Source organism: Podarcis cretensis, assembly GCF_951804945.1.
Source record: "Podarcis cretensis genome assembly, chromosome: 14".
Taxonomy (NCBI): domain Eukaryota; kingdom Metazoa; phylum Chordata; class Lepidosauria; order Squamata; family Lacertidae; genus Podarcis; species Podarcis cretensis.
In genome coordinates this window covers 45,492,651-45,509,908 of record NC_137183.1, presented here as the reverse complement: position 1 = coordinate 45,509,908, position 17,258 = coordinate 45,492,651, and the positions used below count along the sequence as shown (strand labels likewise).

General features: G+C 43.1%; 2 protein-coding genes across 2 annotated transcripts in view; one reads left to right on the top strand and one right to left on the bottom strand.

Annotated features, from left to right (window-relative positions):
* Positions 1-17,258, bottom strand: part of IGSF6 (immunoglobulin superfamily member 6) — a 29,605-nt gene that overhangs the window by 10,688 nt on the left and 1,659 nt on the right. The gene's annotated exons all lie outside the window — the stretch shown is intronic.
* Positions 11,692-17,258, top strand: part of OTOA (otoancorin) — a 43,447-nt gene continuing 37,880 nt past the window's right edge. The window contains exons 1-8 of the mRNA XM_079954102.1: positions 11,692-11,822; positions 12,369-12,397; positions 12,490-12,520; positions 12,615-12,642; positions 13,161-13,248; positions 14,630-14,761; positions 15,736-15,971; positions 16,241-16,344. Of these exons, the coding sequence (XP_079810228.1) occupies positions 11,732-11,822; positions 12,369-12,397; positions 12,490-12,520; positions 12,615-12,642; positions 13,161-13,248; positions 14,630-14,761; positions 15,736-15,971; positions 16,241-16,344 (739 nt within the window). The 5' untranslated portion in view covers positions 11,692-11,731. The remainder of the gene's footprint in view (positions 11,823-12,368; positions 12,398-12,489; positions 12,521-12,614; positions 12,643-13,160; positions 13,249-14,629; positions 14,762-15,735; positions 15,972-16,240; positions 16,345-17,258) is intronic.

Genomic DNA, 17,258 nt, shown 5'->3' with positions numbered 1-17,258 from the left:
CAGGTGGGGGAACCTGTGGCCCTCCAGTTGCTGTTGGACTCCAACACCCATCAGCCCCAGTCTGCTTGGCCCAATGGTCAGGGGTTATGAGGATTGTAGTTCAGAAACACAGGTTCCCCACCTCTTTCCTTAGCAGGAAGTGCTGGAGACATAATCTTCACCAGTCTGCAAAGCTTGGCTGCTCTGCCTGTGGAGTTAAGGCATATGAACAAACGACACTGCCTTATTCAGAATCAGATAGTAGGCTCAGTAGTGTCTATTCTGACATGCAACAGCAAACCAAGGTAGCATGTAGGTGCTTTCCAGCCCAGTAATAATAATAATTTTATTATTTGTACCGCACCCATCTGGTTGGGTTGCCACAGTCCACCTGGAGATGTCAGGAATTAAACCCAGGGTGTTTGTGCCCACAAAACAGGCGTACTGCTATGGCCAAGGTTCTTGTTGCTATGCAGTGAGAAACACACACCTAAGATGCTGATTCATCACAAACCGATGTGGAGAACTGATTGCAAGCTTGGAAACATGAGAAGCTGGCATTGCAGAGATTCATCCATCCCTGCATGCAAAGCTGGGAATTTCCCTGTTTTCCGTTTACGATTAAAAGACCTTGTTGGTTTTGTTGTTCATTCGTTAGAAGTACATTTGTCCTGTTAAGCGTTGTTCTCATTAGGCCTGTTGCCATGTGTTCTCATTGTCATGGACTGCTTGGCATGGTTTGGCAGCTCCAGGCAGAGGAGGAGCAGATGGTGAGGAGCTAGAGGGCTGGCAACCAGAGATGATGTCCGAGAGAGGGAAGCAGATCTGTTGGTTCTCTCTATTGCCTCTCCTACCCAGAGTGCAGAGCCTCATCAGGAAGTAGGAAGGACTCTATAACCAGGCAGAGGTGTCTGTGCAAATTGCTATCACTTGGGGTTCCTTTTTCAGTCCGCAGACTCTCCCAGCAAGTCTTCCAGAATCATTTTTCTCAGTTTAGCTCATCTGTTGGTGAATTCCCATGTGGGAATAAACACCTCACCCATTCCAGTTCTGCTTAAGTTATTTACTGAAGAATTAACATTACAACTTCTAAGGAAAATAAAGTAAAACTATGTACAGAGACTCATTCCTCCCCTCTGGGCAGAGCAACAGCCCATTCCTTTCTTCTTGAGCACGTCGAATAAAGAAGTCTTTTGCTGGGGAAGATCTATTGCTGGGAGAAAACCTGTTGCTAGGGGCAAAACTATGCAAGGATCATTTAAAGTCTTATTTATAGATTACACTAACAAGAGGGAGAGGCTGAACAATAGGAGGTGGCAGAGGGGCAGAACATAGTCATGCCATTGAAAGCCTGGCACCAAATTCATAGGTGAAGTCAGATGCATCTGCCCAGACAGATCACATGTAAGGGGAAGGAGCATATCAAGGGGAGAAGAAGGCTGGGAACTTTCTCCATAACATCTAGTGTTATCTCTATGAAGATTTCCCCCCTTATGAGCCTCCAAACTACCTTGCAGTCTGAAATGGTACAAAACATGGACAAGTTTACTATCTCGTTGAGGCCAGCTCCCATCAGATGTCAAGGAAATAAGCAACTGTCCTACTTTTTAAAAGGCATCTGAAGGCAGCCCTGTTTAGGGAAGTTTTTAATGTTTAATGCTGTATTGTGTTTTTAATTTTCAGTTGGAAGCCGCCCAGAGTGGCTGGGGAAAGCCAGATGGGTGGGGTATAAATTATTATTATTATTAATAATAATTAATAATAATAATAATAATAATAATAATAATAATAATAATAATAATTTGGCCTGAAATGACTCAGTAGCTGCTAAGGATATAAGACAACAATAGCAGCAAGTTGCCTTTGGGCTCCTTTGAACTCTACGACCTGTGAGAGGTCTGTTTTGGGAACTATTTGGGGATCCATTCTTTCAGAATTGGACATTCCTTTTATATAATTCTCCAGTTGCTTCTCTCCAAAGAACATAAGGCAGCATAATCCTTTGAATTTTCACTCAGAAGTAAGCACCACTGTACTCCATGGAGTTTCCTCTCAGATGTGCATTGGACTGCAGCCTATTATTCCATGAATCAGTTAACCAGGAGCAGGGAAGCAAAAAAACCCTAATGTTGAAGGGAACCTTGTTGTTCCCCTTCCTTCTACCTAGATGGCAGTGCAGCTCATGCTTTCTGATCTTCGTTCCCTGAAGGTTACGTTTGCCTGTATTTCAAACATCAATAATTCCTTTTCATATATGCGATAATCTCAAAGGAGAGAATTCGAAGAAGGGTGGTTGTCATAAATAAAGAGGGAAGCATTCTTAAACTGAACAGGAGTAAAAGACTTTGCGTTTTACGCATTTCGACAAAATAGTTTGAAAAGAATGAAAACTTACATTATTTTGGCTGCCAGAACCTGTGAATTTGTACTTCAGTCTTGTAATAAGACACGCAAACACTCCAGGGTTGTAGCTACAGATAGGGTGGGGGAATCCAGACTATGGGTGCTTGAGAAAGTCATTCGCTACGCATTTTGGAGCAAACTGACCTGATCTCACAGATCTGTGTGTGTGGTTTTGTGGCGCAGTCTCCAGTTCTCTGGACTTTTCTGCTGAATGTTTCCATTGCTTACAGTTTTTAAAACGTTTTCCCAGGGGTGACGTTCAATTTTTCATAGCAACTTAGTAGCAACAGCTGCTCTAAGTGGCAAGAAAGCACAGCAAATACACTCTGGCAGCTCATTCACTCAGGAACTTGGATTAAACAAAAAAAGATGGCTACCACAGGCTACTTCAAGGAACTGTTACCTGAGGCAGGTGGATGAGAATGTCAAATCTGAAAGGCAACCTTTGAACTGCCTTGTGAAACTGTAATGAGTTTTCTTTTCTTTTTTTCTTTACAAAATTCTCAGCTTGCAGGACAGCAAAGACCCAAAAACGATGCCATACTCTCCAACATTTCTCCGATGAAAATAGGGATGTCCCATTCCATAATGATAATTTACTATTTATACCACACGCATCTTATTGGGTTGCCCCAGCACTCTGGACAGCTTCAAAGATACATAAAAACATAATACAGTGGTATCTCGGGTTAAGTACTTAATTCGTTCCGGAGGTCCGCACTTAACCTGAAACTGTTCTTAACCTGAAGCACCACTGTAGCTAATGGGGCCTCCCGCTGCCGCCGCGCTACCAGAGTACGATTTCTGTTCTCATCCTGAAGCAAAGTTCTTAACCCAAAGTACTATTTCTGGGTTAGCGGAGTCTGTAACCTGAAGCGAATGTAACCCGAGGTACCACTGTAAAACATTTTTTAAAAAAACTTGCCTATACAGGATTGCCTTCAGACGGCTCAGGGGATTGGATAACTCTGTACCCTCCAACATTTCTTCAATGAAAATAGGGACATCCTAAGGAAACGTGGGACATTCCAGGATCAAATCAGAAACTGGGACGACGTTTCTAAATTAGGGATGTCCCTGGAAAATAGGGACCCTTGGAGGGTCTGCAATGCTGACATCGAACAGAAATTGGTTTTCATTCATCCCTAGCCAGGAACCCTCAGAGACAATATTGGCCTCCCTATTATATTTTCAATTGTCATGCAACACTGGTCCTGAGAGATCTGCATTGGCTCCCAGTACATTTCCAAGCACAATTCAAAGTGTTGGTGCTGACCTTGAAAGCCCTAAACGGCCTCGGTCCTGTATACCTGAAGGAGCGTCACCACCCCCATCATTCGCTGAGATCCAGCGCCGAGGACCTTCTGGCGGTTCCCTCACTGCGAGAAGTGAGGTTACAGGGAACTGGGCAGAGGGCCTTCTCGGTGGTGGCGCCATACCTGTGGAACACCCTCCCATCAGATGTCAAGGAAATAAACAACTGTCTGACTTTTAGAAGACAGCTGAAGGCAGCCCTGTTTAGGAAAGTTTTTAATGTTTAATGCTGTATTGTGTTTTTAATATTCAGCCGCACAGAGTGGTGTTACTTCCGGGTTTCGCCGCTTGCGCATGCTCAGACGCTCAAAATGACACGGCGCGCATGCGCGGAAGCGGTGAATTGCAACCCGCGCATGTGCAGACGCGGGTTGCGTTTGCTTCAGGATGCAAACGGAGCTCTGGAACGGATCCCGTTCGCATCCAGAGGTACCACTGTAATAAATTGTTATTGTTATTATATAACATATGAGGAAAATAACTGTAAAAGTAGTATAAGGGTTCTCATGGGCATCTAGTTCACCACAGCAAGAACAGGATCCTGAGCTATATGGGCCACTGGCCTGATCCATCAAGTTCATCTTATGTTCCTATGTTTCCCTCACACAATTGTTAATAGCTTGGAAGCGATCGCCTGAAGTCTGCAACATCCCCACACACAGACAAGCCAACAAATTCTCGGAAGAAGAACGAAAATCATCAAAAAAAATGTCCATACAAATAAATTACAGAGGGCCATTCCCTACTAGTTCTAATTCCATTGCTCATGCTACTTTGCTCAGCAATTTTAAGTCCTCATCTGGATACTTTGTTCAGGCCTGGGCCTCCCATTTGAACTTTGAAAGGGTTAAGAGAAAAGAAAACTTACAAAAGTGACGAGATTTTGAAGAGAAAGACTGAGGGAACTCAGGATATTTACCTCATAGGAAATAAACAAATGGGAGTTATGAGTGGAGAGAGGAAAGACACATCGTTAATTCCCCAAATTTTGGAAATGCTACCAGAAAGCAAAAGGAGAGGAAAACATTCATTTATACAGGACAGCTCCATGTGAGATTATATTTGTGTGTATTGCTCAGCTGAATGGATCTTTCACCCAAATAAATAAATATCCATATGTGTCTACTCAGAGGTAAGGCTCATTGAGTTCAATGGAGCATTGCCAGGCAAATGAGAATCGTATAGAATTGCAGCCTAAAATACTCAGTTAAAAATCATTAAGGGTGTTAAACTATTTCTAAACCTCATTTAGAAGTAGTAAAATGGAATTATAATGCTTAACTCTCAACTTTACACTAGGGTTGCCATATTTCAAAAAGCTATGTGTGTGTGTTGTTGCACCTGTGCGATAAGGCGGCTTGTCTTCTCATTTTTGCCACCTTTGCTGTTGAAAACCAAACACCATAACCAACTTCGATACTAAAGGTAAAGGTAAAGGTACCCCTGCCCGTACGGGCCAGTCTTGACAGACTCTGGGGTTGTGCGCCCATCTCACTTAAGAGGCCAGGGGCCAGCGCTGTCCGGAGACACTTCTGGGTCACGTGGCCAGCGTGACATCGCTGCTCTGGCCAGAGCCAGAGCCAGAGTCAGAGCCGCACACGGAAACGCCGTTTACCTTCCCGCTGGTAAGCGGTCCCTATTTATCTACTTGCACCCGGAGGTGCTTTCGAACTGCTAGGTTGGCAGGCGCTGGGACCGAGGAGCGGGAGCGCACCCCGCCGCAGGGATTCGAACCGCCGACCTTTCGATCGGCAAGCCCTAGGCTCTGAGGCTTTAACCCACAGCGCCACCTGCATCCCATAACTTCGATACTACAGCTTTGTAAATACAGAATACCTATTAACTCTTTTTAATGTGCCCTTTCAAAATAAGTTTATAAAAGTATATGTTGTTGATGGAAACTGTTAGGGCACTTCCTGGCAATTTGATATTATGAGCGGGCTTTCTGGGTTAGCATTGCCCCCAAATCTCTCGAACCTTAAATGCAGAGAGTAGTACTTGAGAATATTTTGCCCTTGTTTGTAGGGCAGTCCTTTTCCATCTCTCGGGTGACCGACTGCCTTGCTTGGAAGCTAACAGGACACTGAGCTGCAAGCCCCAAAGGAACAGCAGACAAACAGAGTCAGGTCAGTTTTCTTGTTTCAAGTCACTTTTTCTTTGACATCCAACCCCTCTCATGTTCTTTCCCTTTTTCTCTCTTTTTATAGCCTCTCAGCTGCCTTTTGACTTTCTCTTCTGTTCTTCTGTATACCTGAGCCTCTTTCCCAGTCTCCTTGTCTGTCTTCACCTTCCAAGATGCAGAACTGGCGTTTTGTAGCAATCTCTTTTTCCAAAAAGTAAACCTCTTAGAATTTGTGGTGGAGCTGAGAAAAATAGCTACTTACGATTCTCAGAACTTGACCTTCACAGATTTTGCATAAGGTAAGTCACAATGTGAAGTTTGCCTTTTCATTCCACTACCATTGCAAATAGAGTAATACCTCTTTTTTAAACGCTTGCAAATAATGTTTGGTTTGTTGTTTGGTTGTCTTTATTGCTTTGGTTTCTTCCAGTCAAAGTTTCTGAAGTAAAACAAGGTGTCGCTTTTCCCCCTCTGATGCTGAGCTGCTCAAAAGGAACAGAATCAAATCCTTCCGTTTCCCATTCTTTTAATTTTTATTTTGACATTTGGCATCAAATAAATAAGGGGCTTTCTAACATACAAGGACATAAGTTTGTGTGACATAAATGAATATAATTCCAAATGGTACAGTATTCATTTGTCAGAGATGATGGAAACAAAACCTGTGGCTGGGGAGAGAAATCAGGAACATACGATATATTTTCTGGGGATGCTTATAATCCATGAAACTGCCAGAAATTCAGCTAACAAACTTTCAAGCTGGCTCAGTACATAGGGTGGCCCTGTGCCCTGCTTTACGGAGGACAGCCCTCTATTTGCAGGTATCATTTATTTATCGGTTTGTTTATTATTTATTTGTAGCATTTTTAGCCCACCTTTTTCTCCAGTGAGCTCAAGGTGATGTACATGGTACTCCCCTCTCCTCATTTAATCCTCACAACAACCCTGTGAGGTAGGGTAGGTCTAGAGGCAGTTGCTGGCCTAAGGCCACCTAGTGAGCTTCATGGCTGGTTGAACACTCTAACCACTACACCACACTGCCTCTGTTTGAGGTTTGCCCAGTACAAGCCTGGCTTGAAACTAAGGAATTATACAAAGGAGGAGAAGGAACCCTCGTAATTGTCCATCTACAGCCAGCAGACTGAGTACGCAAGCTGCCTGGTGCTTTTTCCACTCAGATGAGATGCACTGTACTTAAATTATAGAAATTATTAGTTTGCAATAGGCATATACAAATTTCATGCAAATTGATGCCCTATTTTTTGGGTGAAACAAACCCTCTTTTTCATCCCTGGTGTCAAGCCACCTTATCATCACCATATAGGACAGCGATGGCACAGGTTCCCTTCCCAACTCTCTCTCTCTCTTACATTCCCTAGCACAGCAGTTCCCAAACGGTGGCCCATGGGTGGTCTGCAAGCATCATTCAGACGCCCCATGGCGTGTCTGTGGTTTTGTTGCTGGTGACAAGCTGGACAGCACGTCAGTCGCATTAAATATTCATATTTATATTTTTCATTGCTCCTTTCGGTTCTTCCAGGTTGCGTTTAATTGCATTGCAGTTTGGATTCTAATGCAACAATACACGATGTGTAAGAAATAAAAGTAGCGCAGCTCATCGCAATTGCTACAACAAGCAGGAAAATCGTTCTGTGTGCTAGGGCAGGACCTGCAGCAATTTTCAGGTGGTCCGTGGTGGATGGGAAACATTGCCCTGGCACAGATATATGGGTGGGACAACCTTGGCTGCAAAGCAGAACTGCTACTATTAAATACAGCAAGTAGTCCTCTCAACTGATCTCTCCCCCCACCCTCCACTCCCTCCATCACCCCAGCCCTGCAGAATTTCGAGAGCTCCTTCTCACTGGCAATCACATCTGGGAGACGCTGAGGACAGGTATCTCTCTGTGTGCACCTTTATCCTTGCTTCTGGGTTGTAATGCCAACTGGAGATCAGTGCAAAGGCTTCCACCGGGGCACTGTTTCACTCAAACAATCCAGCGATAAGGCTAGGAATTCATTCCCACTGCTGCTTTGAACTCAAAAGGCAAATAAAACTTGCAGTAGTTTTACCTTCTTTGTTTCAGGATCTGCTATCAAAATAATCGCCGAGAAGAAACCTGATAGGTCTTCTGAGTACAAGTTGGATTGTATGTTGTTCTTTTTTCCTTACTTTTTTATAAAAAAGAAATTCCCCTGTGTATTCTGCGATTTGGAACAGCCTCGGGATTTCTTCTGTGACGCACAGTTTTAAAACAAAACAAGATTCTAGTCCTCACTGTTGCAAAAGCGAAAGAAATAAGTGTGCGAATGGGGAGCAGTGCTTGCCGAAATCTTAGAGGTGTCAATTGTTTGTTTTGTTTGTGACATTTGGTGCCACCCCCATAACATAAAGTTTTCTGGATGGCTTACAACTATTTCCCTCCCACTGTTGTGCCAATAGAAGCTTTCATTCTAATGCAAACAGCAGGCTTGGAGAGGAGTCAAAGTGGGTTTGAAACCCCATCAAGAGGCAAAGAGTTAAAGCTCCTCACCCAGTTCAGAGACTATTTACTATAATAAATTTTAAAAATGTTAATTGAAGGAATTGTGTCACATCTACAACCCTAAAAATTATATTTCAAGCCCATTTTTTATTTATTGTCGCTGGAAATTTTATACAATGAAATATAAAGGAAAACAGTAGATACAGGGTGAACAAGGGAGGCTACAATCCCAGGCTTGCTTACTTGGAAGTAAGTCTCTTTGGACTCAGTGGAACTTAGAAACATGCATAAGTAAGCATGCATAGGATTGCAGGACTGCTTTGAAAGATGAGTCCACTCTTACCACTTTGATCTGCAGAACTGGCACTTTTACAAGCACCATGTATGTTTGTTCTGCCCTTGAGAGGTATCAGCAATTTAATGTGGCAGTACTTATTTTCTGGAGCTCCCAGTCTATTGATATTAGCCTTCATTGCACCATTTCTGACATCCGCTCAAAACTTTTTGGTTTAGGCAATCCTACAGTGGCATGGCATGCCACTTTTATGAAGCACATTTGCTTCCAAAACTGTTGATTTTATCCATATTTCGATAATGTCTAAAAGCAAGTCTGGTGATTCTATTGGTATTTTCTTTTGAATATTTTATATTATTTCATGTAAACCACTTCGAGGGCTATTGTTGTTTTATTAAGTGGTATGTAAATCTGGTTAAATAAAAATTTAAAATGCAGAAAAGCAGGAAAGGCAGAGGACTGAATTTGTCAGTGGAGGACTGGATTTGTAAGCCATGCCGTGCAAATTAATAGGGCAAAGGCAGAAACAAGTACAACTGAGTTCATTGTAAGGGAAACTGAATACCTATGAATGACACAGATGTACTGGAGAACTCCCCATGGACTAGCTGAAAGGGGAGTACGGGTAGCTTTTCCACACAGCGAAGATGGATGGGTCTAATAAATCAAGCTGGTTCCCATGATCAGATGCTCATAATCTTCAATCACACTATTGTTGAGGTTATTTTATGCTCCATGATGCATGGGACGCAGGTGGGGCTGTGGTCTAAACCACTGAGCCTCTTGGGCTTGCCAATCAGAAGGTCGGTGGTTCGAATCCCCGCCACAAGGTGAGCTCCCATTGCTGTGTCCCAGCTCCTGCCAACCTAGCAGTTCAAAAGCACGCCAGTGCAAGTAGATAAATAGGTGCAGCTGCAGCGGAAAGCTAAACGACGTTTCCATGCGTTCTGGCTTCCGTCACGGTGTCCCGTTGCTCCAGATGTGGTTTAGTCATGCTGGCCACATGACCTGGAAAGCTGTCTGTGGACAAGCGCTGGCTCCCTCTGCCTGAAAGCAAGATGTGTGCCACAACCCCATAGTCGCCTTTGACTGGACTTACCCATCCAGGGGTCCTTTACCTTTACCTTTAAGCTCCATGATATTTTTGATCCTGTTCAGGGTGGCTTGCAGGAAATGGTAAAACTGTCTTATTCAGCTGTTTAATTTTTTATGATAGAGATAGATAGATAGATAGATAGATAGATAGATAGATAGATAGATAGAAGATAGATAGATAGATAGATAGATAGATAGATAGATAGATAGATAAACTTTCCTGGGCAATTTGTTTGAAGAGTAGTGGCAGTAAATTATGTAATAAACAAATAACAGGGTCAGCCCACATTTGGAAAAAATGATCAAGCCAGGTGAATTTGGTTTAGGCTGGAATCTTACACATACAAAGCCAGGGGCAGGTCCTTGAAGTACAATTAACTCACAAAGAAAATGGGGCTGGAAATTGATCCTTATATCTTTTTTCTTTTTTTTAGTTGTAGACTGGGCCAGCCCACACATGAGGCAAGGTGAGGCAACCGCCTCAGGCAGCATGATACACAGGGGAAGCAGATCCTGATGTGGATCATCCTTTGCCAATTGTTCCAGACATATATTTTCACTCACTCCTCCTTGCCTGGCAGGGAGAGAGGTGCCATTTTGTGGTTCACCTCAGGTGCCAAAATGTTTTGGGCTGGCCCTGGTCATAGTAATACAAGTTCTTGTTGCAGGTGGCCAGGACCATTTTAGGAGAGACATTCCCTCTAGTTTGAGAGAGAAAGGGGTCGTGGTGGCTGGTGCCCACCGGGGCTAGTAGGACGAGAAGAGGGACCGGTTGTTAAACCACTCTGGGAATTAGAGCTCTGTGGGGGGAAAGGGGGTCTCCAGACAATGGCCGGCACCTTTAACAAACTACAGTTCCCAGGATTCCATGGGGAAGACATGACTATTGAAAGTGGTACGATACCACTTTAAATGTATTGTGCAGATGGAGCCAGAGTAACATGTGTTAACATCAAACATCAAAAGAAAAAACTGTGTGTGTCCAAGCTCTTAAATTTGCTGCAATTTAAAAAAAAAAAACTACCAAAATTTTACAATCAGGCAACAATACAATGGCAACAAGCAATGCAGATATTATTTTGTTCAAATCACAAAGCTGGGTGAAACCTCTTTCTTCCTCTTTCTTTTGTAATCTGGCTATCTCAACACCATAAGGCAACAGGGAAAATGACCCCAACCCTGAGGATATTTTTCTTCTTGATGTTAACAAATCCTACAGAGGCTTCGAGTCATCAGAACATCAGTCAAGGTAAGATGAAATACTTTTGTGCGTCACAGAGAGATTCTGTCTGTGAAGAAATTTACGGCTTATTAAAGTGGAATCCAGTAATACTGAGGAAAATGAAGCAAGTTTCCTACTAAAATACTAAGGGCAGTGCAATCCTATTCATGAAGTAGGAGACAAACAAACAAATAAATGGTGGCAATTCCACTGAACAGACCGAGGGTTGAACTGCCCTCATTTAAAAGGCTGGATAGTGTTTAAGAGATGAGATGTTCTTTTGAGCAGGAACATTTAAATGTGTAAATTACGGTATATGTCTTTTTCACAGAGCTAATTTTCAAAAGAATTATTTCCTGCTAGCTAGGAGTTACAGTGGTACCTCGGGCTACATACGCTTCAGCTTACATACGCTTCAGGTTACAGACTCCGCTAACCCAGAAATAGTACCTCGGGTTAAGAACTTTGCTTCAGGATGAGAACAGAAATCACATGGCGGCGGCGCGGCGGCAGCAGAAGGCCCCATTAGCTAAAGTGGTGCTTCAGGTTAAGAACAGCTTCAGGTTAAGAACGGACCTCCAGAACGAATTAAGTACTTAATCCGAGGTACCACTGTACTGGCACTGCACAGTAATTTGTAGAAACCCCAAAATACTGTGGGTTTTTTAACAGTATAATTTGTGAGTTTGGACCCATCACACCAAAAATCAGGCAAAGTCACACCAAAGTCACATTTTGGTCTGCCATCTTGATTTAAAATGGCGCCTGGCATGCAAGCAACAATGAAGACTGCCACCCCTGCCTTGTGAATCCTCATGCTGAATTTGACAACAATATCCAGAGAGCCAGTCAATGGGAGAAAGCATACCAAATTCGCATTTCAAAATAGCACCGGGTGCCCACATGGTAACAGTCCACCTTCCCCATATCAGGAGTCACTGTGGCAAGTTTGGTGATTATATATTGAGAGGCAGACAAACTTATAGAGGACAGGAAGACAGACAAACTACTTTCCAAAATATATATAGTAGATTGGGTGCTCTTTTTCTATCATTAAAAAAAATTGCAGAATCTTTTGCAAAATGATCTAATTTCTCTGGCCCACCTTAGACTCCTTCCCAAACCTTTACTTGAATTGCATTGTACTGTATTGGCCCGAATATAAGCTGCACCCGCAAATAAGCCTCACCTTTAAAATTTGGCGGCTTGGGGGGAATTTGGGGGGAAAGTGTGGCTTATATTTGGGCCAATACGGTATTAGCAGATATCACTAATATATACAATGTTCATGATGCCTTAGTTTCTGTGTTTCTGGCAGCGCAGTTCTATACCTGTCTACTCAGAAGTAAGCTCCATTGAGTTTCATGGGACTTGCTCCCAGGTCAGTATGCGTACAGCACTGCAGTCAAAGCAGTTTCTATTAACATTTTTTTGTACTGTTTCCTCCTTCAGATCTGCCTCCACAGCTGCAAAGAACCGTGGTCAGTATTTTTACGGTACTTGATATTTTTAGCTACATTCCACAATCCCTGTTATTGCATGCATTTTGTCCTCTTCTATCTCTTTTTTTAAGGAAGAAGTCATAGCTGGAAAGTATCTAAATGGTAATTGTGGACTATATTTGCATTTATTTTTAAAAATCCACTTTATAATATGAAAGAGAGTATTAACCTTTTGGATTATTTCCCCCCTTTTTAGCTCTCCTTGATATACTTCACTTTCAAAGGTAACATCTGATTAGTGTTCTTTACTGTATAGTAGAATAGTGGAGAGTGTCTTGAGCTACCTGGGAATTTGTAGAAACAAACAAAAATGTGGTATTTACTGTATTTTTCTGTGTATAAGACTATATTTCCCCCAAAGAAATTGTTTAAAATTGGGGGTCGTCTTATACACGGAATGTTGCAATTATTTATTTTGGGCTCAAAAAATAGGGGTCGTCTTATACATGGAAAAAAATATGGTAAATGGATAGTGAGGTTTGTGAGTTTGGCCCAGTTTGGCCTAAAATGGGGCAAAGTCACACCTAAAATGGGGCAAAGTCACACCAAAATCATGTTTTGGCCCACCACCTGGATTCCAAATGGCACTTGACATCTAAACATCAATGCTGTTAAAGGTAAATAGTACCCAGTAATGCAAACTATATAGCTATGTTAGTATGAGGATGTACTAGTTATAGAAACACTACCATTTCAGAACAAATGATTGAATATACTTTATTGCCCCTGTTTTCTTCTATAGCACCAACATGTGGACAACTGACCTGCTTGACCAAATCATGGCAAGCCTCCATGATCAGGATATTGAAATTACAGCTAGCAGCCTACAGGTTTGCATCATTCTGATATCTCTGCTACTAGAATATTTCAGTAAGGTTGGGTAGGCTGCTGCTGCTGGTGAGTGGTGGAATAAAATAAAATAAAAATTCCTAAACGCCAAACCTTGAAGCTGGGCAAATACCTGTATGATGACGGATGACAATGTCACAAATTTGTAGGAATCTTTTGAGTTCTTCAGATCTCTTCATTGGAAGAACTCATAGCATAGCAAGGAGGGTAGCCAGCTACTTTATACTGAGACAGACCATTGACCTATCTAACCCAGGGCTGTCTACACTAACTGGCAGTAGTTCTTCAGAATTTTAGAGAGGGGTCTCTCCCAGCCCTGCCTAGAGATGCCAGGGACCTTCTGCATGCAAATTCAGAACGCTTGTCAGGATTTTGTGACAATTGGTTGGACTTTTGGAACATAACTACCTTTGTTTTGGATGTACATTTAGGAATGAAAAATTGTTGAGTTAGCTATAGAGATGGGGAAGAAATTATATTAATTTCATGTTAAAAGCCAAATCTATTGAAGCTGCACTTTCCTAATGCATTATCACAATTCAAGGATAGATACCAGGTAGGCAAAAGCAATCAAAGTAGGGCACAGAGCAGGGCTGGTGATGGGTCCCAAGGGCCACCCAGAGATGCCTAGAGGGCCACATTTGGCCCACAGGACTGAGGTTCCCCACCCCAAGGCTGGAGGGGGCACCCAAGGGTTTCATTGGGTTTTGAGCCTCAGTTGATGTGGTCCTCAGCCTAATGTCAAATGCCAATGAGATGACAACGAATTTAAGGTAGATTGGAAGGACTTTATTGCATATATACAGAAGCAGTGTACACAGGTTAATACATTAGCAGGGTTTTGAAAATACTTGTAATTTAATTATGAATGGACCATAAGCAATTCAAATGATTTATAAATTTTCAATGGACACATACAATGATAAACAATGGAACCAAGGAAGGGACGAGGGGGAAGTCAATTTGTTTTGTTTTGATTTTATATTGTTATTGTTTTTATTTTTATTATTGTTGAAAATTAATAAAATGTTATACACGGCCTAATTTCAAATGCATGGCAAGGAGAGGGAAATTGGATGAAAGCGGGTGGCAGAGAGAGAGAGAGAGAGAGAGAGAGAGAGAGAGAGAGAGAGAGAAGGACTGCAGAAAAAGAGAAAAAATGAAGGAGTGCCCTGCCCATTTTTAGCTCTAATATGTAGCCCTTTACAGATGTGGACCTGGGCCTTGGCAGAAAAAAATTGATCCTCGCCCCGATCTTTGACCGTGTCTCTCTTCAGTGTGCAAGTTCATAAAAAAACCCAAGGTGAATCGTATTTGAATGAGTTATATCCATCCTCTCCACCCCTCTACCCTGTTTTTCAGGTGTCTGTAAAAAATTACCTGGGCAACCTCTTATACCACCCCAAAGTGCTGCTGTCAGAGTTTCAACAGATGAATCATCCACATTTTCAAACAGCAATGAAGTATCTCTTCGGCAGCAAGCAAGAGCATTTGGTAAATCGGTTTTGGCTAAAGCATGCTGCAGACTGGAGCGGTCTTGGCCTAGATTCTCTTTTACATATGCTGGTGCCATCACTGGGTGCAGAAGAGAGGTGCTCCCCTTGTGACCCTACATGTCAGAGATGGAGGTCCCAGCTTCCTCCTCTGCCCCTCCAGCAGAGAGCAGAGCCTCATCATGGAAGGAAGAGGGCTTTGGCCAGCCAGATGGAGGTCTGAAAAGGTGTAGGTGGCAGCAGAGCTGAAGGCAGGGAGACTGAGATGCAGGCACAGCCATTGGATGTGGGACCAGGTGCATCTGCCCAGAGGGAGTGCAGGTGTGCACCTGGAGTAGACCCATAGGGCGAGAGAGTCCAGTGAATGAGCTCACGCTACAGGCCTTTAAAAGCTTGGCTGGAGGGGGCATGTCAACAGTTGGGACATCTTTGTAGCTTCCATTCAGTTATGAACCTCCTGGCTTGCTCATATACCTCAGAATCTTGACTTCTGGACCTTGTGCTTGCTGATGAACCTGTGCCATTATTAGCCTGATCTCTTCCTTACTTGCTAGTCAGTGTTGATGTCATTGTGTTTTTTTGGGGGAAGCCTCATCATTACCAGCACACCAGTGCAAGTAGATAAATAGGTACTGTTGTGGCAGGAAGGTAAATGGTGTTTCTGTGCACTCTGGTTTCCATCACGGTGTTCCATTGCACCAGAAGCTGTTTAGTCATGCTGGCCACATGACCTGGAAAGCTTTCTGTGGACAAACACTGGCTCCCTCGGCCTGAAAGCGAGATGAGCACCGCAACTCCAGAGTCGCCTTTGACTGGGCTTAACCGTCCAGGGGTCCTTTACCTTTACCTTTTTACCCATCTAAAGAGGTGTGCGTGGCAAAAGATCTTGACTAGCTGGAGCACCTGCAACGGTTTGTTGCATGACCACGTCCTATGACTACTAGCCATTGATACAGCTGCACTCTTTGATTTCAGGAGTTGGGAAATATTGTTATCAATCTGGCTGGCATAAGAGAGAGGATTTTCCAAAGTCCAGGAGGAAACAGGACATTGTTCCTCGTTACTCTGGAAAGGTGCTTCCTGATACTGAACGCTGTGGAATGTGTGGACATATTAAGCCAGGTCCTTCAGGCATCATCAATGACCTACCTGCAACGCCATACCATAGCAAGGCTCCCAAACGATCTGCAAGAAAATGCTTTTCGAAACCTGTAAGTTACTTTTCTGGCTGTAAATAATTCAAGGCAACAAGTGGTTTTATTTTATAGCATCAGTATAGAAATAACCTATATGAATAGCAAGTCAACCAAAGCAAACCCACAATCCTATAAAAAATGTGCTGGGTGATTTAATTCACAAATATAGAATCTTTTGACTAAGGGTGAGAGCAGGGTGGGGATGGAGGGAGAATTTTGGCTGACAGGCTAATGAAAGGAAACTCAGTCAAATCCATCCATCGTGTGCTGCTTTTCTCTTTCAGATCAACTGTGTTCAGAGACCTGTATGACAGAACAGGAGCAAATGCGCAAAAGGCTCTATACGACTGGATGACACAAATCCTACAAAAATCCTACAATACCAGTGGTAGGTTGAATACCAGCAACCAACAGGTGCCATATACATCCCTTAAGGCAGTGGTTCCCAAGTGGTGGTCAGAGGACCACAGGGTTTTGTGTAACCCACCCAGGCAGTCTGTGGCACCGTTCACACAACAAAAACTACCAGAGAGATATAAACATTTTCAAAAGTAGGGGGTCCATGGCTTGACTCTTGAAAAACAGGGGTTCCACAGTACTTAACTAATTGGGAACTACTGCTTTAAGGGCTTACCAATGAGGCGCCCATATGCCCCAATCTACTCACCTGTTCCTCATATGGTGCTTACAAAAATCACAGGAAATACCCCTTCAAAAAATTTATAATACACAGGTGACTGCTGCTGAGTTTCTGATTGCATTGGCCCTGCCTCTTATGCATTGACACCCCCCACCCTGCTTAAACATGCTTAGATTTCATTGGATGCCAAGTTTGGCCACCCTCCCACTCTCTCTCTCTGAGCAACGGAAGGATGAAAAGAGCTTCTTGCCATGAGTGAATGTGGTATATTGGAACTGATGTAGGTGCCTTTTCCCCATCTGAAATATACTCAGAGTCCTGCAGTGATTTCATGGTCTTTACTGCAGCTTGTAAAACGGTGACTGAATTTCGCCCAAAACCTCAGGCTTTTATATACTGTACAGTACATTATTTACACAATGAGTCCCGTCTGATTGGCTGATTAACTTCCTCCTGGAGCCTGATTGGTCTTCTCCTGCAGGCCAATCAGTTGTTGCATTCTACGATCCTACCAGCCTAATAGGCTGATTAACTTCCTCCTGGAGCCTGATTGGTCTTCTCTTGCAAGCCAATCAGTTGTTGCATTCTAGGATCCTACCTGCCTATTATTCTAGGATCCAAGCTTAGTACATAACACCATCAATGGGGATTGACTAGACGGC